Genomic DNA, 27,967 nt, shown 5'->3' with positions numbered 1-27,967 from the left:
CTATTGGCTGGTTCAAGTTTTGGACGAAAGAAAGTAGGGAACAATTAGTTTATTTGTTTGAGGAACAGCTGTGTCTGTTTGACTAAAAACGTAAAATAACTCTTCAGGGCACCTTATGTGCACTGTGCACGAGCACAATGCATACCTATTCTGGCTTGGTTAAAGTCAACATGGACTTGTAATTGCTATATTACACTGTCAGTGAAATGGCTTGAGCCTACAGTAAAAGTCAATGTTAATTTAAGCAAGGCTTTTTCAAGTGAGCACAGCTTTCCTTAGCTGCATTGATGGAATATCCCCATTACTGTTACATTAAATCACATTTTTGTGTAATTAATAATGCTTCACACACCTAAAACAGCTGAACTTAACATTCTTTTCCCTACCTCTTGCTTTTCCAGATAGAAACTGCACAAAGGACTGCGTTTAAGGAAATGGACTTGGCATATATCTGTGTAGTGTTTGTATGCTGCTAACTACATTAAAATCTGTATGCATCCTATATTGTTGAAATGTTCAACCTGTGTCTAGATTATCAAGCATGTTATTTAGCACGTTGATGCTCCTTAAATATGCACAAACATCTCAATATAGGTGTAACAATCGTATGATATTATCAGATGTAATAATTGAACTGATGTTATATTTGGCTAGTGTATTCATAATTTGTGTATTTAAAGTTGCTAATGGGCATTGTTAGCCACATCACAAACTCAATGTTAAAACACTGCTTATTGTGCCTTATTGTGTTTATGTACTTGCATTGGTGCAGTAATATTGATGTAATGCAGTAAGGTCATTGGTGTGTTTTACAATGGCTTTGAACAAAGCTCAACCAATCAGAATAATCATTGATAATAAAGGAAAAGTTTTATAACGGGTAAGTTGATATGAAATATTGTAAGCACATTCATCAGGATGACTTTGCTGACCTTGTGACCTTTATTACCACATTTAGGCCAAAATGTGAAAACTCTACTTGATTGAGTGTATTATAGGATATAACTGTTGTGCACCATTGAAGATAAACATCATAAATTCTTTCTTAAAGATGGATAATTTGTTGGCAATGTGTCTGTCACTATCAGTTCTGTTCTTATAAGCACATTGTACATTAAAGACTATAGTATGCAAAAGAAAAATACACTACATTTATATTTTATGATTATACTTATATTGTGTATTACTACATTTGATAGATAACTTTATTCCCCTGTTCTGCTGGTTGTTTTCAAGTGAACTTCACAGTTTAGTGTTATTAAATTCAGCCTCATGGCTTGATTGACAAATTTGCATTTCATGTATTTTCACTGCTTTTATTGTGAAAGACAAAAAATAAAGTGTTTCTAAACATGAACATATTATGTTTTTACTTGTTCATACATTGTTAGTTAAAAACAAAATGTGATTATGCGTATTTATATGGGCGATCTTGGTTAATTTGACAACAGACTGCATTATACAATAAATGCATTACTTTAAAGCAGGGGTGGGCATTCCTGGTCCTGGAGGGCTACTGTCCTGCAAAGTTTAGCGCCAACCTTAATCAAACCTTTGATTGCAGCTTTTGATTAGGGTTTTTCAGGTGTTTGATTATGGTTGGAGCTAAACTTTGCAGGACAGTAGCCCTCCAGGACCAGGAATGCCCACTCCTGCTTTAATGCATGCATTGGTCTCCAACAAGGTTGCCTTGTGAATTGTCAAAGCACACTCTACTAATAGCCTTAAATTAATTTTATTTATTAAACAGGACTATTTATTTATTAGATATTTTTATATTAGCTTGGCTTCTTTTATGTACGTTAACATTTTACAGTAAACTATTATAAAACATTAACAAGTAAAATAAAATAAAAATCAAGTAAAACAAAAAAGTTTTTAGTAGACTATTTTAAAAGAAGTGGCCCTGCAGAATTGTTTTATCCATTGTGGTAGCCCTTGCTCACAAAAAGGTTGGGGACCCATGCTTTAAGGCAGAGGTCAACAATCCTGCACCTGATGGCTCGGTGTCTCTGCAGAGTTTAGCCCCAACCCTAATCAAATACACCTGAAGGGCTGGAGCTAAACTCTGCAAAGACACTAGCCCTCCAGGAGCAAGACTGGTGACCCTTCCTTTAAGGCATATATTTTACTTATCTTCAAACCGCTTGCTTTTGCTTATATTTGATGATGTAATGATTCTAGCAGAAAGTGTTCTAGCAGTGGTAGAGCTCAAACTAGATCAGTAGGACCCACAGCTCTGCATATTTTGTATGTTTTCCTTAACTGACACACCCAGAACCCAGATTTGTAAATGGATCTCTCCCTTAATGAGCTGATGATCTAAATCAGATAAGAGAGACATGCAAAATGTGCAGAGGAGTGGATCACCTGGGTTTCAGATCATCAGCTCTGAGATTATGGAGAGATCCATAAACAGAAATTGGTTTGTCAGTTAAGGTAGACCTAGAAATTATGCATAGCCGTGGGTCACCTGGGACAAGATTGAAAACCACTGGTTAAGGCAGACAACATAGATCTTGGATGTCATTATCCAAATAAGGTAATAATTCAGGCCATGTCAAATAGTTTCTTTTCAAAGGGTTCTGTGAAGCTATGCATGCAAAGTCATGTCCAAGAAATTATGAGAATTAAAACTGTCATCACATGACTAAACATATTGAAGAACTCAAACTAATTTGGGCACTATTTCTACATAAAATAACAAAATAAAAATGAAGCTTTGTGTTTATTTGTGTATATAATAGGCCTTCGAAGTGCTCTCTGAAACTAGGCCAGGGACAGCTTGTATCAGTAAAATGAGGAAAAAAAACATTTTATCATAGAGCTATACCAAATGCATCCTTGGAAAGGTCTTGACCTGGGGAGTAACATATGTGAGTGTAAAGATTCAACATGGCTCATGCTTTCTAAATTCTGACCCTTAAACCTTAACATTTTACCATTGTTGAAAGCTTATAATCCAGCAACAAGAATGTCTACAGATGTGAGACCAATAGTTATACACAGTTCTGGACCTCACTTATCACATGAGTATAGTCACTAATGGACACCATCCAAAAGTGCAGTACAAATAGCCCATAAACAATTTTCACCCATTTAACAATTAGACTTTTAAAATCTGACAACACTAATGTTTTCCCCACCCCTTAAAACCCCTAGGAGTACCATCAGTTTGATATTACCACTTTCTAATTATGGTGAATATACCAATGTATTTAAAGACTACAATTCCCAGCAGAGACACGCCCTTGAACTTTTTACTAAGCATGCAAATCGGTGTCCATATTTGAAGTTCTTCAGACTTGAATTAGGGTTAGGGCTATAAAATGTATTTATACTATGCGTTTCAATAACCTACTACAGGTAAAACATACATATACTATATAGCGAGGACGACAGTTTATTGGTGATATTGTAGAGCGTTCAGCCGTCTCCCATGTGCTTATAAACTACAACATCCAGAGTAACGCGCCATAGAGCTTCGTACAAAGCCTACAAATCAGCCATAATACTTGTAGTTCTTCCGGTTTTCAAAGCGTGAATATGGTTATACAGATTTACTATTTATAAATCATCGACATTTTAGTTTGAACAGCCGAAACATAAATTATTATTTTGTATTTACATGTTCATGTTGAAAAACACGGCAGTATGTCAGTTCATTCGGGGTAGTTTAGCTAGTACTCTAGAACTGAATTCAAGGTCAATGTCGGCGGGTGTTACTGTACACTTCAAATAGCGATCTTATATTAAACAGTTAATACTTTCAAAAGCTGCAATGTCTACTCTCCAGACAAAGACTTTCAGTTCACAATAGTTGTTAACTAGTGACAAAAACGGTTTAATGCTAGTATATAATAGTGATTCAGATAAGTGGCCTATATTTATAAGTATTATCTCTAATTGGCATTTCAAAACCATCCACTTAAAACAACCTAAGGCAAAGTTATTTCTTTGTTCTACTTTTTCATAACCATGTCACCGTCATATTGTGTTTGGAATTAATATGATGTATGGAATAGTAAAAACAAAAAGGATTATCTTTAGCAATATTTGTGGTTCTTCACAAAGATACAGGTAAAAGAGACCAAACGCTTATTTATTGCTTAGTTATTCACTAGAAGCTTAAAGAGTGATCAAACAAATGTATTATTGAGATGCACAACAAATTTAAATGATGCAGCCTTTGGCAAATTGACCACATGTAGGTGCAGAGAAATTCATGATATATAAAGGAATCCTCAATTGGAGTCTAAACACTGGTGGTGGTGGTGGTGATGAAGAGGTGAATAGCAATGCTCAAGCTCCTGGTGAATAAAGAATAAAGAAACTCCATGCGTCACATTTCTTGAATTTCTTGAACATTTCCACCTTTTACCACTACAGAAGGAAAATATGACTTCAAATGCAGCACAGAAAAATGTAATAAATAGTCAGAAACCAAAATGGAATTTTAGTGTAATACAATTTTTATTTAATTATTTTAATTAATTTGGAGAGAATCCTTTGGCTGCCAGGGATGGGTCCAAATCTCATCACTAAAACAGAAGAGAAAGTGTGGAGCACAAATTATAACATGTCTTTTATAAATATAAGTTTCTTTTTTTGTCATTTGTGAAACAGTTCAGATAAGAAAATTATTGTAGCCAAATAAAAAAACAAACAAAGTTAAAGTGAATAAATAAATAAATAAATAAATAATGCATGCATTAATTGATAAAGCAAGCAAACAGAAGATTACATACCATACTGGACAGGGCTCCCAGTCCACCAAAATGTCTGCTTTGCCCTATTAAGGAAAAAAACAAAACAAAAAAGCAAACAGATGAATTTCATTTTTAGCATGATGTTTAGATTATGTTTGGCTATAGGCATTAAGTTTAAGTAACACAGTGGGTCACTGTTGATATTTACAGCATCTGATCATGGATTTTTCTGTTCCTTCTTAGCCTGTAATTCAAAAAGACTAAAAACAGAAAGTATCTACCTAACAATTATGATGTCAATGTTATTTATTACCCACAAGGAAGTATTTGAATCCTAAATTAGACTCTGCATATGGTCTACACTATGCATTTCTTTTATGACTGTCTAACCTTTGTGACTGTTGTAAGTAGTTAGAGAAATAAACAATAGAACTATAACAAATAACCAGGGGTAAAATAGCAATGTCAACACACTGATAAAAGCATCAATGTTTACATACACTTACTCCTTTTAAGCTTTTTTCTTATCAGGTATAAGCTTTGGTCCACCTGTAGGATAGAAGATTACAGTCCAGTCATATATCCACTAAGAAAAAACTCATTAATAAAAAAAGACAAAATGCTTAGTTGTAATGTGTGCCTGGTACTAAACATTGCCATCAGAAACAAAAAAATTTGGGTGGGTCCAAAATATTTACTGGGGTAGATACCATTTTCTTGTATTCTGGTGCATTTTAATAAATAAAAAATGCTTTTATAACCTAAAAGCTTTGTTTAGCGTGTTGTGTTGTGGAAGTGCATCATGCAAAGTAGTAAAAACAAAATGGAGTTTAATTTATAGGGACTCTAAATTAGACAAGTGAAACGGATTTGAGGAAGCAGCAACTAAAATGTGGAACGCAGTTGAATTTATTAAGGCATTACTCTAGTGCAGTGTTCTTCAACCCTGCTCCTGGAGGACCTCCTTCCAGAATGTTTTAGATGTCTCCTTAATCAACACACCTGTTTTAACTTATCAGCTTGTTAGGGAGACATTCTGGAAGGAGGCTGATGAGTTGGTTCAGGTGTTTTAAATAAGGAGACATCTAAAACTGTCTAGAAGGGGGTCCTCCAGGAGCAGGGTTGAAGAACACTGCTCTAGTGGAATAGACTTGATTGACGGTGCTCTGACAAGTGAAAAGACTAAAGGTACATTCACATAAGCGATTTTGTCGCTGTGTGTCGCTCGTCTCTTCAAGAGGTCGTTTGGGGGTGTTTCTAAATCTGGTTGTCATAAACAAATGAGTAACGTCCACTCCAGTGGCTGATAAGAGACGGATGACATGAACTCCACTGCTTGGCTCTCACTGGTAGTTGCTCCAGAAAATCGCTCATCATTTGCACAAGGTTAAGCTGCATTCAGACTAGCAGTAGCAGTGCGACGCGATTTCATTTATTTCAATGGAAGCTTGGTGACTTCTGGTGACCCGACTGACAATGGCCATTGCCTTCTGAATGGGTGTGTCAAATTTGAGACAAGGTTGAGAAAAGTTTAACTTTATACAAATGATGAGCTACTTTCTGAAGTGACTACCAATAAGAGCAAAGCAGTTGAGTTCCTGTCATCCATCTGTAGTCAGTTACTGGAGTGGACGTTAATCATTTGTTTATGACAACTAGATTTAGACACTCCCCTAACGACCTATTTGAAAGAGACGAGTGGCACATAGTAACAAAGTCAAACGTAATATGTATGAGGCTTTAAACTTTTCTTAAATTTGTCGTCCGGCTGGACATCCCCAATCCGGTCGCCAAAAGTCACTGTCGCTCGTGTCATCGAGCTGGCATTGAAATTAATGAGATCGCGTCGCTCTGCGCTAGTCACTGCTAGTCTGAATGCAGCTATATGCACTAAGATGCATTCTGGTCGATCGGATTACAAGTGGACTAGACTAAACACAGGTTTAAACAGTGTTCAAAACGTTTTGGGCTCATCCACTTTCGACCACATTCAGAGGTAGGCTTTCATTTTGTGAGCATGTAAAAGTTGTGCAATATTATTTCATCAATGGCTCTGAAATATCAGAGAAAGCTCTTACATAAACATGTACAAAACACTGTGCAGCATGTTTACTAACACCACAAGCAGCAGACTTTGACATAATTAGTTTGCGTCAATTTAAACCTGCCAATTCTCCCGCTCACTTTTAAACAAAAGCAGAGGGTCTCGCTCAGTTTCTCACAGTAATTAGGATGAAGTGGTCGAAAGTGGACAAAACAGATCAAGTCAAGGTTTATTTATATAGCACAGATATAACACAAGTGTAGTGTGTTAATCCATCTGTAAAACAGATACATTTAAATACCACCAATAATTACTCTACAAACATTATTTACATACCTGGCTTTTTCTTTTTGCGACAGAGTGCAAGATGTGTGACTGTGGCTGACCATGTGTAGACACCTGTGGGTTTGAAGAAAGAAAATTACCCATTAACCAAATAAACCTTTAACTTCTTATTTCAAATACTGGACAATCACAACATCACTGTGCTGCAGTACATGTATAAGTGTGAAGTACATGTATAGTTATTGTGATTTAAAGTTTTTGTGATTTAAAGTTTTAAGTTAAGTGTTTATAAACAAGGACATTAAGGATCTACTGTATATATGATACTTAACATCTTCTGTTACTGTTTTTTTTTTAAATAGCCTTTTGTTATGGGTGATCTATAAGCAATGTAACTGTGTTTCAGCTGGTGCCAAGAGTTTGCTTTACTTTTAAAAATGTCTATAGTGTATTGCATGTACAAAAAATGAAGCATGACCAAAATCAAATCTACTTTATGGTTGATCTGAGTGGCAAAATATTCTGGTGGGGCTGAACAGATTTATACAACGTTACATGTCAGCTTGTAAGTACAGATTAGTGCTGTCAATCTTCCTCTATTATCCCATTCAAAGTACATTTCATAGTATTTTTAATATTCAAATTATCACAATATATTGAAATCTTAAAAAGTATCCTAGTCACAGGCCTGTAGTAAGCACATCTAATCATTCAATTGTGTCTTTATGAAACAAGAAAAACTATGACCATATTTAACACCTACAGCTACAAGTATAAGTGTAATAATTGACTCCGGTCCTTTGAATTATTTGAAATTAATGTACACCTGCGGTGTGATACTTCATGTCATCATGCCACATTACCACCTTGAATGTGCATTATTTTTTAATATTCAACTGCCCGTCATCAATTATTCCTAACGTAAAAAAAACATAGGAATAGTAATTTTGCACTTAAGATTTTTTTGCACTTACAAATGACAATACACATTGTGTGTTTTTTGATGTCTTGATGACACATGACAAAGACACCTATTTTAATGTCAGAAAACCCTATAACATGACATGTTTGAGTTCATTTTCGCAACTTGATTTCATGCGTCCTGCAATGTGACCATTTCACATGCACACAATGCAATGTTAATGCTGAAAATATATCAGCCTTAACCTAAATAAAGCTCTATGGGAAAACACTGGACAACAGGTAGCCTTAAGGTAACCCATATGTTAAATACTTGAAACCCAGATATAAATGGCAACTCTTAAAATCTGTCTTAATTACCTTGGCCCTTCGTAGTGCTCGTCTGCTCCAGCTGCCCTTCCATAGTGTTCGCTGCCTCCACCTGTCCCTCTGTAGTGGTCGCCTGCTCCACCATGTTTGTCATCTCTTCCAGTTGTTTGCATTCTCCAGTGGGTCACAGGGTGTGAGGTGCAGTGTAACCAGCTGATCATAATGCCACTGGAATCCTGGGTCCAACCTGTGCAGGTTAAATCATATGGATGTTTTAAAACGTAAGACTTTAAAGGGATAGTTGACCAAAAAATGAAAATTCTGTTATAATTTTTGATCCTCATGTTGTTCTAAACCTTTATGAATTGTATTTCTTCTGTTAAACACACTTTGTGTTCATTAGAAAAAAGAATCCCTTTAACCATGGGATTGGGCTGTACCTCTTAAGTGTTTGAATCATATGGTCTAATTTTTCCAAATCAGATTTATTGGCACTTTAGATTAGAGCTGAGGTAATGATAGACTACTGGATGTATTAGATATGTGCAAATCCAGGAAAAAACAGAGTGCTAATATATTATCAATTCAAAGAATAACACCAAGTGTGATGTTTGTTTAAAGAAAAATGTATGCTTTATGCTTTCAAGTTAGCAGCAGCGTAAGTGTATGATGTCTCAAGCCAACATTTGATGGTTTCCTTTTTTGTGTTATTTCTGCTAATGGTCCATCTGCATTGTAAGCTCTACATTTCATACACAAGAGTATAATGAGATTCATTTTCATTTGATTCAGTAACTGAGTGACCTACAAAAGGACTTTACAAATTTCAATTGATGTGTGTCCCTACAAACAATTGTTTAAGTCAGTGTGCCTAAACATTAAAAATGATGTTGTATGTGGGCTGAAAACAAATAAAATATGGCTTCTACAAAAAAAAAACATTCCAAACATAATAATTCCTAAGTTAACATAGTATGTATTCAGGTATATGCTTGAACCAAGTTAACTATGGGTACCAAATCCCATCCGCTTGTTTGTCTGACATCACACAGCACCGCTTCCGGGTCCAAAAGCTCTATCAGATGCTGAGGAAACAAACAAAAATACTGATATACAATCACAATTCTAACCTCTCTCTCTATGTGGACATCCCAGATGATTGTTCAGTCATTACAATGGTAGTGCTGTGAGCCTGGAGAATGTAGTGCACAGTGTGAGTTTATAAAAGCTTAGCTTAAATGCATGAAATCAATAAACTACAATGTTGTAAATGTCTGTTTAGATTTCACTCAAAATCAGTGAAGGCATGGACCTGGAAACGGTATTCCTTACGTCACAAATTACCAAGTGGATTGTAGGCCAGTGTGCTGCAAGCTATAAATAGAAATGGACTTAAAAGTACCCCATGCACAACTATCCATGTCTTAATTAATATTCATGATATATCATGATCAATCACATAATCATAGTAGTTTGCTATCAAAATAAACGCCATAATTCTTCATCCCCAAATCTTGTGCAAATGCTTTCAAACCTCACAATACTATGCAGGTAAAAGCAGTGGACTGTAGAAATTGTTTGAGTCAGTTGTCTTATAAGTTGCCAAATCTTACAGAATGGTTTGATGGAGTGCTGTTTGACTGTGTCTAAGGTTAGATAAATATTGAAATACTTCAAATGTTTCGAAAAGATCCAGTGTTGTGCTAACAAACTTTGTGGTTATTTAAAAACAAAAACCTCTCCCAACGTTTTACTGTCAATGAGTTTAGGTGTTGATGACTGAATTTCAGTTTTATGGAGTGAGCTATCCTTTCAAAGGGAACATTTCACAAGACTTGGCGTCCCCACAGTATGTATGTAAAGTTTTAGCTTAAAATAGCATATAGATAATTTATTATAACATGTTAAAATAGCCACTTTGTAGGAGTGGAATCTTTTGACATCACAAGGGGAACCAATGACCTATTTTTTCCACATGCTTGCAGAAAATGGTTTGTGTTACCGTTTTTTTTTTTTTTTTTTTAAATTTTATAGGTTTTTATAAGCACTGGGGACCCAATTATAGCACTTTTACATGGAAAAAGTCAGATTTTCATGATATGTCCCCTTTAAGAATTTAATATTGATCAAATCTTTTGCCTACTCAACACAAGCTGTGAACTGTGACTTTAAAAATACAGTGCATGCATCTCACCTTCATAAAAGGAACCGATCTTCTGAAGGTAGTCCTGGGCATAGGCGATAATCTCTCACACTTAATATTTTGCTTCTTGGTCTCTTTTTCACGAAGCAGAACTGGCTTGTATCCAGTAGCATAGAGTTTGTCAAGCTGCAATGACAACATTGTGTATTTACTGAATGGAATATTGTTTAATGTCATTCAGTATATTTTTTACTTCATGGTGAGTTTAGCTTTTGTATAACCAAGTATGTGAAAACAGGAAAGAGTAATACATTAAAAGAAAACAGCAAAAACATAAATGACATCATAAGGTCATAATAGAACTTTCTGTAACCTTAGTAGGATTGGCTGGTAACTATGGTAACATTTGTGCAATTGGACATTGACAATCTACTGTATAGATTTATTCAAAATAAAGTCCAAACGTTAATCATTAAATGGGTTGCTTCGGATGAACTACAGAATCTGCAATAGTAGTATGAATGCAGTCTATTTGATAATTGTCATTCAGAGAATTCCCAAGTGTCACTTATATTTTGTTGTGGTAGATAATTTAGGACTGTGATGTGTTAAAGTGAAAATGTGTTTACTGAAGAGAATTGCCACTAAAATAAAAACAATATATTAAAAGAGATATACAAGAATATGTAAGAAATTCTACTTACTAGGGCTGCACGATAAATCGCACGTGATTGTCATGCGCATCTCTTCAGTAAAGCCGGTTCTTTGATTAGTAGTACACCAACATCACCTGCTTTGAGATGGAACAGCATTTACGACACAAAGCCATAGCTACTTGACAACCGGGGCAATCTCGCATTAATTATCGCCTGCGATATGTATGCGATATGGCCCAGCTTGTCAGTGAACCATGGCTTTGTGTAGTAAACAATGGCTCTTAAAAGTGCCTTTGGGTTTATAAAATAAGCAACGTTAAATGTAAGTTGTAACAGGTGATTCGATTGACAGGATCTGCAGGGAGAACAGAAAATGTTTATTATGTAATGTAAATTAGCTCTAATATAAGGCTTAAATAGTGTACCCCAATAGTGGGGATTCCTATTTTCTTACAAATTTTATAAGACAAATATTAAAACTTTAGACTATATTAAGCTCACACAATAAAGCAATGACCACGTTAAGTTACCCTAATGTTGATAACCCTGCTGAAAAAAAAACAGCATCAAACCAGCATGGGAATTATTGGTCTATGCTGGTTTAGCTGGTGGTCACCAGCATACCAGCACCAAAACACAACATATGCTGATATGACCAGCATGGGATGCTGGTGCTATTGCTGGTTTGATGCCTGTTTAGCTGGTGTTCACTAGCAAATCAGCACCAAAACACAACATATGCTGGTATTGCTGGTTTTTTCAGCAGGGAACTTAAACTAGGTTAACGTTAGCTTCTTAATGGGACTTTAATTCTCTAACACGAAACGTTAGACTTCCCTTGCGAAAATTAAACATTGTTTTACTACAGTTAAGAAATAACCATGGATTTGAAAAAAGTTAAACCATGTTTGGTTTAGTAAAACCATTTTGCAAATAATCGATACACACAAACCGTGGTTACTACACTTTTACCACAAAAACATGGTTAATTTTCGTACGGGTATGGCAATGTCAGCCTAATGCCAAAAGAAAGGCGTGAATTATAACATTTAAACAAATAGTGAACTTTAAACTTACCTGGACAGTGATTTACGCGTAATGAGAGAATCCCTGTAAGTTACGAGTACCGAAGAAGAAATCACCCAATAGCAAAGAGGACTAGCTCAGATTCCATAGCAACGGAGGCAGAGAGGATTCTGGGAAATGCAGGCGTCCGAAACGGACTTTTTTTACAATCAAAGTAGAAACAATAAAAATTGATGGCCATAACATCGTATTGTTGAACTATCAAGCACACGTTAGTGTTCATGTGTTGAGAAAATATTGTGATCTGCAGCGGGCCCACATGTAGTTTTAGCTGGTGCCTTCACCATAGTAGATGTCGATAAGGCTCATGGGTACTAGTATTTACTCTTGTATTTGACACACGAAACCGATCGAAAAATCAATATTTCTCAGAAAAAACGGCAACATTTGGAAACGATTGCAGTAGCAAAACTCTGCAGTCTCGTAAATTAACAATTATGTCTGCTTACGATGGTTTACAATGGCGATCATCATGCAGAATATTAAACAAATAAAAAAGGATAAACATCTCCTGATTAAATGTTGAGTAAAGTAGCGCTTAAAGTGTAATAAATTAATGACAAATAAAGTAAAACAATACAGCCCCCGGGTATATACTATTGCAATACATTAGATTAAATTCGTGCTGAAAAACACGAAAAAATAATAGGACAAAAAAACGTGGTGCACGCACGAAAAATCCTTCCTATTGAAATACATTACATTGAAAGTCGTTCTGACTAGCACGAAAAAAAGGGGGAAATCGTGTCCATGAACACGAATCAATAGATTAAATTACGTGACTATGTCACGAACTGCCGTGAGACTGGGTTGCGACAACAGTGGTCTGGTCAGGATATTGTCATTTAAAAAGTGGAGTTGCAGCCCTCAACTGATATTTATGTTGTCATGTTGTGTATTGGCCACCAGTTGGGTAATTGCAGTACCAGTTTTAGCCACAAGTTTTGTTATTGCAAAACCAGTTCTAATCCTACATACTGTTCCTTTAAGTATCCCTTTTAGACAACATGTTCATTGGTTACCCACAGCTCCGTCAATGACTGACTGATGGATACTGCACACTAATGGAAAGTGGCATAAGCTGGCTGTAAACAGACGTCATTGGCAAAGTTTACATGTATTTCTTCTGTGTTTTATTTATGTTTTTTTATGAATTTTTCTCTGACAATCTACTATTATGATATAAACTATACAAAAATGTAAACTGTAAATCTAAAAACAACAAAGGCTGGTCAAGCAGACAGTCCCTTTAAGAGTTTAAATTCGGTTTGAACATTGGGTGTTAAGTGTCAATTTGCATTAATAATTGCATAATATGGGGGGAGGGATGTAATTGCTGCTTTTTTAATATTGGGGATAACCAATCCCCCATCCCGGAAACTACACCTCTTGGTCTCTTCCTTTATACACTGTTAAAAAAACTGGTCAAAATATGTATCACGGCTGTCACTAGGGCAGTACTTAGTAAAATTACAAGAAATAAACTGTATCTTTGTATTACGGAAAATTTCGGTATTTTATTGTGCCTGTTATTTTACGGTATTTTCCTGCTGCTGGAATTTTACTGTTTTTTTACAGATTTTTTTAAGTGTATTTAAGGTACCATTTGTCAGGAACACGGACGAGAGAACCCAAGTGCAGACGATGTCGGGGAAGTGAACAGAAAACACTTTATTTGTACACAAAACACTGGAAACAAAAGCCCACGTGGGGGCAAAACAACATTGAACAAGGTTTTACTAAAAGACTGACAACACTAACTTGACAAGATTTTCATATAAACACTAACTGAATAAGACATGAACAACACAAAATGATCCAGCACGGGACAAGAAACAAGAGGGGATTAAATAGGAAAAAACTAAACAAGATAACAAAAAAAAAAAACAGGTGAAGGGAATGAACTAATGATTACAATTAACAGGGAGAACAAGGGGGCGGAGACAAGAGATGAGACACCGAAGGCACATGACCCGATTCACAAGATCATGAGCCTTCACAAAGAACATGAGGCTGTCAGAACCCTGCCATCATGACAAAACATACATATAAAACAAGACTATGGCAGGATCCTGACACCATTAGTGTACTATTAGGTACATATATGTATACATTTGGTACAAATATTTACCTTTGTGATACTAATATGAACTCTTAGGTACAAAGCTGTACTTTTTGAAAGCGTACAGCCCCAGCGACAGCCGTAATACATATTTTGAAATTTTTTTAAATCAATTATTGAGCTCTATGGGACTAGTTTTGAACAACACTGGTGGTGAAAATAAAAAAGGAACTCATCTACTTTCCTGGCTCCCTCTTCAAAAAATAGTTTTTTTCTTTTTTGATTGTTGTTGGAGGCACAGTACATTCCCTTCGTTTTGCCACAGAGAGGCATTTGTTAGGGGCATGTAAGGTAATAATTCAAGACTCTGATAGTGTATTACTGCAGGCTGAGTTTAATAAACAGTGACCCTGAGACCTGTGCTTTCCACATGTATCTACTGTGAGCAGATGAGGACAGCATGTACACAAACACAAAAAGACAGAACCTCTCTGTTACTATGCTGTTTTTCTTATCAAAGAATCCAGAAGAGATGCTTATAAAAATTCTGGCGATATAAAACTGTTCAGTCCAATAAGATCCAGTCGGATCAACTAAAGCATTAAAAACAGGAATTTTATTTTGTAAAACAGATAAATTGTATTCAAAGAACAATTATTGTTTTAAATGATTATTTTATTTGTTAAAATATTCCTGCATGGTGCAGCCCTTCAGTACTTCAGGATTACAATAAAAATTCCGTTAACATTCCTTCAGGATCCCAATTATTGTCCTCATCTGTTTCCTTCCCGCTCTCTCAAGCTGAGTAACAGGTGGTGTACAAGTGCTAATGGAAAAATCAAGTAATAAAACAACAAACAGATCTATAATGGTTAGTCTCTAAACACTTAACATAATTTATAAGTAAACACAGAGGAAGTGAGAACTTAAGTGTGGCATTTGCGTGCAGGATGTTTTAACATTGATCACAAATGTCTGTTTGTAGCTCATCTGGCCTCAGTTTGTGTCTCTCTCACTGATCAACATAGATTTGTGTACCAGGCAACAGATTGTTTGCATGTGTTGTGTAAAACAGAAAAGAATGTAAAAATGTTACACTAAAAATCTGTTAATTGGTTTATTTATGTATACTGTATACAGTGAAAAACAGTTATGAATAAATTAATGATTTTTTTGCTATTTAAATAGAGCTAATTATTTATTAAAGATATTAAAGTTATACTTCACTAGATGTTCTTTACATTAGGTTGACTTTATAGCAAGATCGAGTAAATGACTTTAGCTGAGTTTTCACAGGCAGGGTGGCATATGATTAAGAGATAATCTGGATAGACTGATGCTATTTAAAACAATAACTCAAATCAAACATCTTCCTTCATCTCACCCTTTCTGGTCCAACATCCTGTTTATTACAGAAGCTGTTTCAGATTAGCACTAGCTCCATGCCACCCGCAGACATCCAAATGCATACCATGTGTATGTGTGCAAGGTCACAGGGCGTGCGCGCGCCCCACTTTCTCCCTTTCTGAGGCAAGGGGCACAAACTCGCCTCTGAACCCACTGGCCGTGAGGCCTCACATAGTTTTGCCCTCCTGTGCATCCCTCTGCCATGGCCTCCAGGTCCCTCCTCTGCAACACAGGCCAAAGGTTAATGGGGTGGTAATGTGGGGACTAAAAGGGAAAACTTCTACACTGTCACCCCACCCAACCATTAACACTGCAACCCCCTAAAATGCTGTCATCTATCACCACAGCTAACATTGACTTCCGCTTGGTGACATTTTGTTTTATGACCCCTTCATCTGCAAACCCTTGGGTCTCCTGTACGTTCACAAAATTGATGAAGAGAACAAGAAGTGGTGAAAAGTCACTTCTTCCCCCAAGAGATCAGTACTGCATTTTTTTGTCTCGTATTAGTTATTGCCCATGGAAAACTTATTGACACATTGCTAGTCTTTTAGTGCATTAGTTGTATATTTGTGAGTGGTTGTTTAGCACATTTCCTATGCAGGTTTCTAGGTAGTCCCCAAAAAGACCACCCCCAAGTTTATATACACTGCAAAAAAAAAAACTTTCTTACTTAGTATTTTTGTGTTGTTTTCAGTAGAAACATCAAAAAATTCTTAAAACAGGATGTATTTTCTTGATGAGCAAAATTACCTAGGAAAAGCATTCTAGCTTTTAAAGCAAAAATACACAATTTCAGTCAATTTGTGCTTAAAACAAGCAAAAATATCTGCCAATGGGTTGAGAAAAAAATTATTGAATTAAGTGTTTAAGAAAAAGGTAAACTTATTTCAAGATTTTTTTTCTCACCCCACTGGCATATATTTTTATTTTTTATTTTTTTATATTTTTTATTTTATTTAATTTTGTCTAAAAACTATTTTTTTCTTAGGTCATTTTGCTCATCAGGAAAATACATCTTGATTTAAGTTTTTTTATTCAATATTTCTACTGAAAACAAGCAAGGTTGGCTATATCATCCAGACCACATAAAATCTCACTTTGAAGCAAATTTTGTTATTTAAAGGTTGCATGTGTTCGTTGCAAAAACACAATTTGTTAAAGTTCCAGATACATACTCACCCAAAAAAACTGTCACATCCAATATGCAAAGATCAAAGCACTCTGATATATTGGACAGGATAGTGTTGCCCTCTGGTGGTCAAAGTGGCTCATTTCATGCGGTCCGTGTTCTTGTGTTTACCCAAAATAATATTGTATCAACCATTTACTGGCAATATTGTAGTGATATGGAAGTTTTTCAACATTCTTTTATTACATACTATTTTAATTTTTTTTCACATCAAGACAAAAAAACACGTTAAAAGCACATATTAATGCCTGATTTTGCAAAACCTCATTCTACATCCTTAACACTCCTCACTTCTACCAATATTAAACTTAACAACTACTTTACTAAGTATTAGTAAGCAGTAATTAGGACTATATTGAAGCAAAAGTAGTTAATAGCTAGTTAATAGTGAGAACTGGACCTTAAAAAGTGTGACCAGAATAATTTATAGAATAATTTTATATGATTTATTCGAGCTGTTTCAAACCTATGTTTGTATCATTATTACTAAATAGGATTTAGAAAGTAATCAGTAATTAAAATATCACTTGATTTTTTGATTTAAAGGTTGCATATGTTTGTTGCAAAAACACAATTAGTTAGTCCCAGACCCACACACAAAAAACTGTCACGTGTCACATCTAATATGCAAAAATCAAAGCATTCTGACATTTTGGACAGGCTAGAGTCGCCCTCTGCTGGTCAAAGAGGCTCATTTCATGCGGTCCGCGTTCTTGTGTTTAACCAAAATAATATTGTATCAACCATTTCCAATATTGTAGTGATAGGGAAGTTTTTCCACATTCTTTTATTGCCTACTATTTTTTTTACATCAAGACAAAAAAATGAACCAAAATGAACAATTACAACTGGAACATAAAAAAAGAAATAAGTTTTTCCACATACAAGGGAACATGCTGTCATCCATGAAGTTTGTTAAGTAATGGTGAGCCATTAGCCAGAATAATCAAGTTTTAAGAACTCACCAAAACATATTTAGCAATGATTACGTAAAGACAACATTGGGGTTTACGACGTACTATTGTTGCTATAGAAACAAACAGCTCTGACGCAGCCAAGCTGTGTCCCCACAACTGACAGATCGCCTCTCTTCTGTCACGTACGCAAGTTTGCGATTTGTAACGGTAAACCTACATTTCACGTTAACATATTGTTTTTGCTGACATTTCCTAACTTATTAATATTACTGTACAAGACAAACCTATCACTAACAGCCAGTAAATGGCATCACTTAAAATATAAGTCAGATACGATAATATCATATAAAACAGCACTAATATAGGCTAGATCCTATAATTATATGAACTGTTTGTAATCAAAGGTAGTTCATTGTTTTTATTTTAATTTTAACTTAAAACACGAGTCATGGTTTTGTTTTGTGGTTTTTAGTCATGAAGATCGTATTTGCTCTCCTCGTGCTGTCAGAAGTCTCTCGTGCTGGGCAGATTTCTACCAAAGCTTCCACTCCAGAGTCTCTGGGCTCCAGCTTTAAGGTAGCAAAATCCTCCAAAAAAACTTTCACCACGCAAATGTTGAGTAAAAACATTATATCTCATAATATCTAATATCATCTGCTCCTTTAGATGTTAACTTGTTCTGGAACAGATGCTGATCTGTTTGTTCTTAAAGTGATATTGCACCCCAAAATGAAAAAAGTTTGAAATATAAATCTTACAATTATATTTATGCATGATAATAAAGCTGAAAAGAGCCACAATATTATTTAATAACTCTGTTTGAAAAAAGTGGACTGAAAAGAAAGTCATAGTATATCTAGGATGGCTTGGGAGTGTGTTTAATATGCCTAATTTTCATTAGACCTGAAGTAGTCCTCAAATGCAATCCCTATCTCTCTCTCTCTCTCTCTCTCTCTCTCTCTCTCTCTCTCTCTCAGGATTCGACTTTGACTGGCTACAGTGATTGTTCTCCTGATAAGCAGCTGGTGTTTGACGTCCACACCACTCTGCAGGCTTCCTTACATTTAAATAAAAGAAATGTCAGCTGTCGGCATCCTGACCTAGATATTCCTTGCTTCCTCTATGGAAACCGTAAGAACACTCAGAATAAGTGAATCAATAGAGACAGAGCGCAGCGCGTCATAGCCTGAAAACCACGCCCACCGGGGGGGAAATCAATCCAATCGTCTCCATTGACTTTGTATTGCGAGAAGCCGCCTCCTTGTCATTTCTGGCTTATAACAAAAAACTGAATAATGCCTAAAAGCTGCTTTGTGACAATATGTACAGCTAACAAGCCAAAGAACCCAGAAATAAGCCTCTATAAGCTGTCGAGCCGCAAAACCCAGCCTTCAAGGAGAACAAAGTGGATCGCCGACCACGCTTCCCCCTGTTTTACCAATAGGAGTACCATGAAAAGTTGCCTGTCTCCACCTCCGTGTCCAAACGCTCGTTCTTTGAAGTCGACAGCTTATAAAAACGTATTTTTTTTTTTTTTGGGCGTGTTAGATGTACACCTTGTCACACAGCGGCTTTTACGTATTATTTGTTTTTAAGTTTAATCTGTAAATAAGTTTTTATAAGCTGTCAACCCCAAAAAACGAGCGCCTAAAGACACAGAAATGGACACAGGCAACTTTTCATAGTACTTCTATTAGTAAAACTGCGTCCACTAGTCGGCGATCCACTTTATTCTCCTTAAAGACTGGGTTTTACGGCTCGACAGCTTATAAAAACTTATTTCTGGGTTATTTGGCTTGTTAGCTGTACATATTGTCACACAGCAGCTTTTAGGCATTATTCAGTTTTTTGTTATAAGCCAGAAATGACAAGGAGGCGGCTTCTCGCAATACAAAGTCAATGGAGACGGTTGGATTGGATTCCCCCCCCGGTGGGCATGGTTTTCAAATTTGCATAACTGCGCTCTGTCTCTATACCTGTTTTTTCATTTCAAATGTTGCATTAGAGGCGATTTCTCGGACAGGGTTTAGATTAATCCAGGACTAGGCCTTAATTATTTCAGGACATTTAAGTAGTTTTTACAAACATACATACCTTACAAAAAACAATACTGGTGTCCATATTGAGATAAAACAATGGCACTAATTTATGTTAAAATACATCAGGGCAAGGTGTTTTCTAAATAAAAGCAGCTCAAACATGCATTTTTGTCTGGGGCTATGTCTCAATTAGTGTTGGGTGTAACTATTTACTAAGTAATTAGTTATTGTAATTTAATTACTTTTTCTATTATTATCTACTTTTATTCCAATAATTTAATTACAATTACTTCTGATGTAATTGAACTAAATACTGTGTATGGACTGTAGAACAATTATATATAATACAATAGTGGATTTAACATTACAATATAAAGTGTAACATTAAAATGCATGTTTTTTATGTATCCTTCTCACTTTGGTGAGATAATAAGAATAATGGTAACACGTTATTGTAGTTTTGTACGTTATTCTCACAATTAACTGGTTGGTTATTGGCATTAATATTACTGAGATATTGGCTGTAAAAGCACATATTAATGCCTGATTCTGAAAAACCTTATTTTACATCCGTAATCCCCAATTCCTACCAATACTAAACTTAACAACTACTTTACTAAGTAGTAATAAGCAATAATTAAGACTATATTGAGGCAAAAGTAGTTAATAGTTAGTTAATAATGACAATTGGACCTTAAAAAGTGTGACCAGAATAATTTATGTATTTTAATATGATTCATTCTAGCTGTTTCAAGTCTATCTTTGCATTTTTTTTCTAAATAGGTAATACTTTTTTGAGAGAGTAATTGGTACAGTACAGTACAGTACTGTCTACATTACATCATGACATTATTGAAGTAATCAGTAACTAGTATTTAATTTTTTTAAATCTCAATCGCAAAATCTGTTTGTTCCCTAAAAATTCCCACCATACAATGCAAGCATTGATGGTCCCTATCCCTTAAAGTGACCTTTTCTGAAACTCTCCAACCAAAAATCGTGCAAGCCAACTCAATAAACTTCACAAAATGCAACAGAATATTTATAAAGACAAACATTTGTTTTAGATTTAATATTAACACACATCGCTAGACAGGAAGGGACCACAGTCTACCTAATATTTATTTCTCTATATTTATGCACGGATACGCAAAAGAAAATCCGTCTTTCGGATGAGATGATAAACAGAGGTCCTGACTCTCTGTGGTCGTTAAAAATCCCAGGATGTCATTCGAAAAAGAGTAGGGGGTGTGCCTACTAATTGGCCTACTAATCATCCCTCATACTAATTGGCTATATCATTGGGTCTCCTCTCCACTAATAAGCTGGTGTGTGGTGGGCGTTCTGGCGCAATATGGCTACCATCGCATCATCCAGGTGGATGCTGCACATTGGTGGTGGTTGAGGAGATTCCCCCATTCATATGTAAAGCGTTTTGAGGTCTGCAGAAAAGCGCTATATAAATGTAACAAATTATTATTATTAAAAGAGTAATGAAAGCGTTTTTCACAATATACTTGAACACGTGGTTACAAATTAAGTCAGAGAGATGTTGGTTTTGCCGGTTGTTGATAAATAACAGCTGTGAATCATCACAACGCGCTTAAGCACGTCACAGGAAAATATGTGAACAGTTTGAGCTAAGGTCCCAGTGCCTGAACCTGGATACACGATATACTGATTCACCAGCTCGAGAGCGGATTGAGACAGAGCCTAGGATAAGCCCTGTCCAGGGAACACACCCCTACAAGTTGTACAACTTCTGTAGCTCTGTATATTTTGTAATCTCTCTCTCTCTCTCTCTCTCTTTCTCTCTCTCTCTAGATTTCTTCCCATCCTTCTTAATTCATGATTTGGTCTTGGGAGAGACATCCAAGTTTTTGGGGAGGTGAGAGTCTGTTCTACTACTATCAACAGCTTTGCAAAATAGTCGCGCCGGTAATGCTAGGTTATTTTCAACCCAATAGGAATGAAAAGGGTCAAAAAGGAATGAAAACAACCCATTGGGTTGTTATTTAACCTATGCTAGGTTGTTTTAACCCAACATATTGGGTTGTTTTAACTTATTGTTGGGTCAGATATAAACATTTGCTGGGTTAATTTAACCTTACGGCTGGGTTTGACCCTTTTTGTCTTTATAAACATTGTACTTACATAGAAAAACATTTGTTACATTATAAATTTGTGATATTGTAATACTGCGCACATATGTGTTCTGTGTGGGTATACACAATATACATATCTTTATATATACATATTAATTAAAAACATTTAATATATTAATTAATTATACTGTATGTGTTATTGCAATGAGTTGCTTTTCCTTAAAAGTATTAAAGTGTAACAGTGCATGTATTATAATGTACATCCTGTGTTTGTGGTCTTTAGCTACACCTTAAAGGTTGTAGGTGGTGGTGCTCAGTCTCGGGAGCAAATTCGTCAATACGGCCCAGAGGAGGTATTGAGATACAACAGCCACAACTACAGGTATACAATCCAGCTCAGATGCAACCCTCGTAGTGTGTCTGATATGTTTTCTTGTAAATAACCTTTTTTAATCAGACTCTAAATGAATTCTGCCAACAAACCATTTGGCCTGAGGCCGGGATTAAGCAGATTTGATGAACGTATCATACATGCCGAGAGGATTCGGTTAATATCATTATCTCAATTTAGGGTGGCATTAAGCATCTTCTCAGCTCCTCATATATTTTAACAGTTTCAAATCTGCACATTACTATACTCAGAATGTTCAGCAAGTTTTGCTCATTTTTCATTTCTTGTATGGTTTAAAAGATCATCATCATCATATATTTAGTTTGTGTGCATGTTTTAGTTCAAAGGCAACGTTGATATGGGATCCAGTCAAGCTGCATTCTTTTAACAGGACTACAGAAGGCTTCTTCATTCTGAATGGTTCCAGAAACAATGGGTTCAGGTGATGTCTGTACTGTAATAAATGATGTAAGTCCAGCACACAGCATCTGCATGTTGTATTTCATGCTGAAATTGTACGTCTAGGTGGCTTTGTATGAAGAACTCACCCTGTGGTGATTTTATAGCCCAGGGTCTGACTACTCCATGCTTTTATTTCATCATTGAAGGTCTCAAACAGGCAAAATGTTTATGCTTTTTATATTTAGGTTTTTATATGCTTTTGGTGTGACATGCAAAACTACCTACTTAGTAATTGTTAAAAAGATACTTATATACAGTATGTGACCAAGTCCAAGTGAAAACCCAGCTCAAGTCAAGTTTTGGGATTTGCTGTTTTCAACTTAATAATACTATATAATGTAAAGAACATTCTGTAAAAACATAACCTTGATATCTTTAAAGGCGGTGTGCATGATCTCTGAAAGCCAATGTTGACATTTGAAATCACCTTAACAAACACACCCCTACCCCAATAGAATCTGGACCTTCTTTTGATAGACCCGCCTCACACATACGCAACCCAGGCAACGATGTTGGTTAGTAGACACACCCCTTACTGCTGATTGGCTACAAGTGTTTTGGTAGTCGGCCCGACTGCCTTTTCCAAAGCGTTTTGCAAAAATCATGCACCCTGCCTTTAATATTGACAGAGTAAGACCATCTCAAAGATTAAAATTGAAGTGAAATGTGATTGAAATCTGATTATTAGATTATGAGTTTTAGCCTGTATTTCAGGGTCACATATACAGTATGTCTCGAAGGTTTACAGTGTTTTTGTGTGCAGGAATATAGACATAAACACATCCTGCAGTTACACTTCTCGTTTTGAGATTATGGTCCTTGCGCTGCCAGTAAGTGCCGACAGAAAGCTATTCATTCTTCTGGTGAGCTCGGTGACACTCAATATACAGTATGAATCATACACAACCCAAAACTGCACAGGAATCACCTTGATACAAAGCACATTTATATGTCTGTTATTGAGGTTTACAATCCCATCAGTGGTCACAGTATTGAATGTCTTGTATTTCAGATGTCTCTAACACCCATCTTTGGCTTGATGGTTTTTTATTGTATGGCACAATTAATGAAAGCTGCAATTTCTGAATGTCATGGAAACACACAAGGTAATACTCAATAGGAAAGCTTTAAAAGTTACACAGATTTCACTTGACTGATCAAATCTAATTATATCTAGTTTTATTAGTTTTGTAAGAGTTGTGTTTGTGTTCTTTGTTTAAGTCATTTATTATGAAGTTCTGTGTTTCATGTCTTTTATTTTGATAGTGTTCATTGTGATGGTTGTTTCCTGTTTCCCTTTCCATGATGTTTCATGTTCTGATTGGTTCACTGTATGTATATAAGCCCTCTTGTGTAGCATTGTCTTGGTCCAGCTTTGTTTAAATGTATGTTGTATTTGCTGAAGGTTATAGTCATGCCATGTTTATGTTCATGTTTATGCATGCCACTTTATGTAATTAAAACTGCACTTGGGTCTACATTCGTCTCTAGTGATGGCCAAATAAAGCATTTCGAAGCATTTTTGCTTTCCGAAAAATATCCTGGTTAATGCCGTGGGGTTACTTTGAGTACTACTGTATGAAAGGCGCTATATAATTATGAGGTAAAAACTTCAATGGAATTTATAAACATTGCATTATTGCTTGGTGGCTCTCGTTTTACTGTTGGAGCTGTCGATGAGGAGCTCCACAGCCCCATAGTGATTACTACATCTGAGCCTCCACATAAAGTGACTTCTCAGCCAGAGCCCACAGTTGAGATGGCTGAGAGGACTTTACCCGATGCACCTGAGCCAGAGATTATCAATTTTCCAGTGTCTGCAGCCGACATTATGACCAGGCAGCTGATATCAAATCTGGCAGACACTCCACAAGTATCAGTGCGTGCGGCTGGTGTTCCTGGTCCAATGGTTTTCTTGTTCTTTGGTCTCCATGGTGCCTGAGGTATGTCTGTTGTCTTCTGTGCTCCCTGTGTTTGCCATGGATATGTGGTGTGTTTAAGGCACACACTGGCTTTACAGACTTTACTGCAGCCCAGGAATCTAAGTCTCCTGAGCCACCCGCCACACCTGCAGCCCCAGACAAGATGGCCGCTGCCACGCCTGCAGCCCCAGGCCTCATTGCCTAAGACAGCTGCCTTCATGTCAAGGTTCAACATCCTGGTTGGGCTCCTAAGTATTTTTTCGGAGGGTAATAAGGGAGGAGGCCGAGAGCAAAGTCCGGGGCCCGCCATTGCCCCTTGTCCGAGGCCTGCCATTGCTTTACGGTCCTAAGACATATTTATAACAAGTTATGATGCAATCTCGAAGAGTTATCTGTTCTAATTTGAATAAAATTAAGAAATTGTGGCTTGTTTATATTCAAACTTACACGCCGCCAAAGAACATCAGAGGCATTCTGGTTGGTTTATGTAATTCATGCTGGGTGTCAAGATCTTAAAACACTGCTTGCAGCTATATTTTTCCAAATTGCTCTTTTAAGGCAGAATGTAAAAATAACATGGACACTTACGTTCTTACAAAGATGTCTTGGATTTGTAGTATTAGGACTGTTCAGTTGAGGATTTTTTTCACCTTCTAAACTTATTAGACACACCGCAAATGAAAATATATTTGGCAAAGACTTCAAAATATGTATGCCTAGTAGATTTGATATTTAATATGACCCTTTGGTCATATTATGAGATTTTTTTAAGATGTAAAAGAAATCTTTTGTGTCCCCAGAGTGTGTACGTGAGGTTTTAGCTCAACATACCCCACAGAGAGTTAATTACATCATGTTAAAATAGAAAATTTGTAGGCCTGAGCAAAAGTGTGCCGCTTTTGGGTGTGACATCTAAAATGCAAATGAGCGGATGAAATGCAAACACTGATCACAATGATGGTGGTTTGTTGTTATTGAAACTCAGTTGTGCTGTCAAGTAGCCTACTGTTTCTCTCTCTCTTTCTCTCTGCACTAAATGGCAATGCTGTGGTTGAATACTGAAAGACCTATTTTTTCACATGCTTACAAAAAATGGCTTACCCAAACAAAGTTACTGGGTTGATCTTTATCATTATTGATATTTTCTAGGTTGATAGAAGCACTGGGGGCCCAATTATAGCACTTAAACATGGAAAAAGTCTGATTTTCACGCTATGACCCCATCAAAGGTCACGTTCTTTCTGATCCCATTTTTTTAAACCATAGTTAGTGTGTAATGTTGCTATAATAACATAAATAGTACCTGTAAAATGATAAAGCTCAAAGTTCACTGCAGTAGCGTAGCCAGAAAAGAGACTGGGTGTGCATCTGAAAATCTGGGTGTACCACATTTATTGTCATTTTACTGTGCAAATGATAACCATAAGCATATAACCATGCTATAATGGCACCATATAGTGGATTCTTATTTCTGTGCCCTGAGAATATGATTTATAATGTTCAGTGATGTCACAGAACTGCCAGCCAGATTCAAACAGCTTTTGCGTGTTGGTTGGCTCTGAGCAGGAGATGGACGTGCTCAGCGTTTGTCATACATCCAGTGGCCAATGGGGTGGCCAAGGCTACTTGGTCCATAGTCAATAAAATAAAACAATGTGTACCCAAGTATCAAAAAAGCATAAATTAATCTTATGATCACTGATTAGGCAATTATCAGCCTACTTCACATTACCCCACATTAGACAAATATTTCTAAATGCTTGAATTGATATGTAAACATAATGTAAGGGTGATTTTTTTTTATCTTTCTACTGTATTTCTTACGTCTGATTTAATGCCTGTTAACGTTATAGTTCACCAAAAAATGAAAATTGTGTCATAATTTACTCACTCTTATGTTGTTCTAAATCTGTATATGTTTTTTTACGAACACAAAAGAAGATATTTTAATAAATAAGCACAGTTGATTGTAACAATTAACTTTCATAGCAGGAAAAAATAACAAAGTTACAGAAGTCAGTCAGGAGCAGTGAGTGATTTTCTTTTTTTCTTTTGATATTTAATTAAATTTGGTGACAGACTTCACTAGGTTAGGCTTATTATAAGACTGGATGCAATAAAACGTTTATTTGTTTAAAACGTACAGTAACCAATTGTTTACTATGAAAATCACTAAGACATCTATGCATATGAGCATTTGTGTCTTTGATTCTCATTTTTGAAATAATATAATATATATGTTGTGGGGTTTTCAAACGTTTTGTCAGCTGAACCCCCCTGAGATTTCAAGGAAATATTTTATTAACACTAATATAATAGATAAAATAGAAATATCTATATTTTAATAGCATCATTTAAAAGTATTTGGATGTTTAACTTTAAAGACATTAATTTTATATTCATTTTTAAGTTTTTATGAATAGCATTTTAACTTGTTAATATAATTATAACCTGTTATTAGACCTTGTTATCCCCAAAAATGAGATTTGTATGAACCCAAATAAACAAGCCATGGGTTACAAAATCAGTGAAAAATACTACAGTATATCCAAAGGAATGCTTGTTTTAATTAAGGTGACATGACTGAGTAGGTATAAGTTATTACAAAAACTAGTTTTAAAAAAAACTTAAAGTAGCAAGGAAACAATATAAGGATAAAGTAGAGTAGAGGCTCAGTTCTCGTCCTGCATGGGAAGGGGTGAAAACTATGATGGGTATAGTGGGAAATGTGATTTTCATCTTTCTAATGATTTTAATGTTTTTTATAACCGGTTTAATATTCATGATTTTAGGCCGGAATTGGTAGAGTAAATGTTTTTGATTAATTGCAAAAATGTGTTAATGTTAATAAGGTCAGTTGTAAAACTCTTCGGGGTGTATACTCTTAAAATTGATGTGTTAAAAATTTACACAAAATATGTTTCACGAGTTCGCCCTTACATCTAATCTGATTGCGAAAGTAAGCATATTTTGGTGTGCTGTCCTGGGGGAGGGCTCAGGATCCGGAGTGAAGCTCGAACTCCGAATCCGGGGTATGGCCCGAACCCGGAGAACTCCCCCATCCCAAACTGGGATAGAACAGATTAGAGTGGCGAATTGGGGTGGTGGAGGGATATCCAAAAACAATCTCAATAGACTGAGGTAGGTAGGATGTCTGTATATGTAGTGTTTGGCTGATTACCAAATTAGATGCACCTGTGCTTTATTAGTTAATTATCTGATCGTGCTCCTCCCGAACCTTGTTAAGCAAAACAACATTTCACGAGTTCGCCCTTACATCTAATCTGATTGCGAAAGTAAGCATATTTTGGCGTGCT

The 27,967-nt window shown here is 36.0% G+C and overlaps 1 protein-coding gene and 1 long non-coding RNA gene across 2 annotated transcripts in view; both read left to right on the top strand.

Moving 5' to 3' along the window:
• LOC129431122 (cation channel sperm-associated protein subunit gamma 1-like) overlaps positions 1–23,765 on the top strand; it is a 325,761-nt gene extending 301,996 nt beyond the window's left edge. The window contains exon 8 of the mRNA XM_073874955.1: positions 23,492–23,765. Within this exon, the coding sequence (XP_073731056.1) occupies positions 23,492–23,750 (259 nt within the window). The 3' untranslated portion in view covers positions 23,751–23,765. The remainder of the gene's footprint in view (positions 1–23,491) is intronic.
• LOC141369381 (uncharacterized) lies at positions 18,203–22,709 on the top strand. Its single transcript, XR_012373049.1, has 5 exons — positions 18,203–18,307; positions 18,709–18,862; positions 21,595–21,658; positions 22,159–22,257; positions 22,607–22,709. It is a non-coding gene; the product is annotated as an uncharacterized lncRNA (long non-coding RNA).
• Positions 23,766–27,967: the final 4,202 nt, after the last annotated feature.

The sequence above is a fragment of the Misgurnus anguillicaudatus genome, chromosome 13 (genome assembly GCF_027580225.2).
Source record: "Misgurnus anguillicaudatus chromosome 13, ASM2758022v2, whole genome shotgun sequence".
Lineage (NCBI taxonomy): Eukaryota > Metazoa > Chordata > Actinopteri > Cypriniformes > Cobitidae > Misgurnus > Misgurnus anguillicaudatus.
This window is presented reverse-complemented; position numbering and strand designations above follow the sequence as displayed.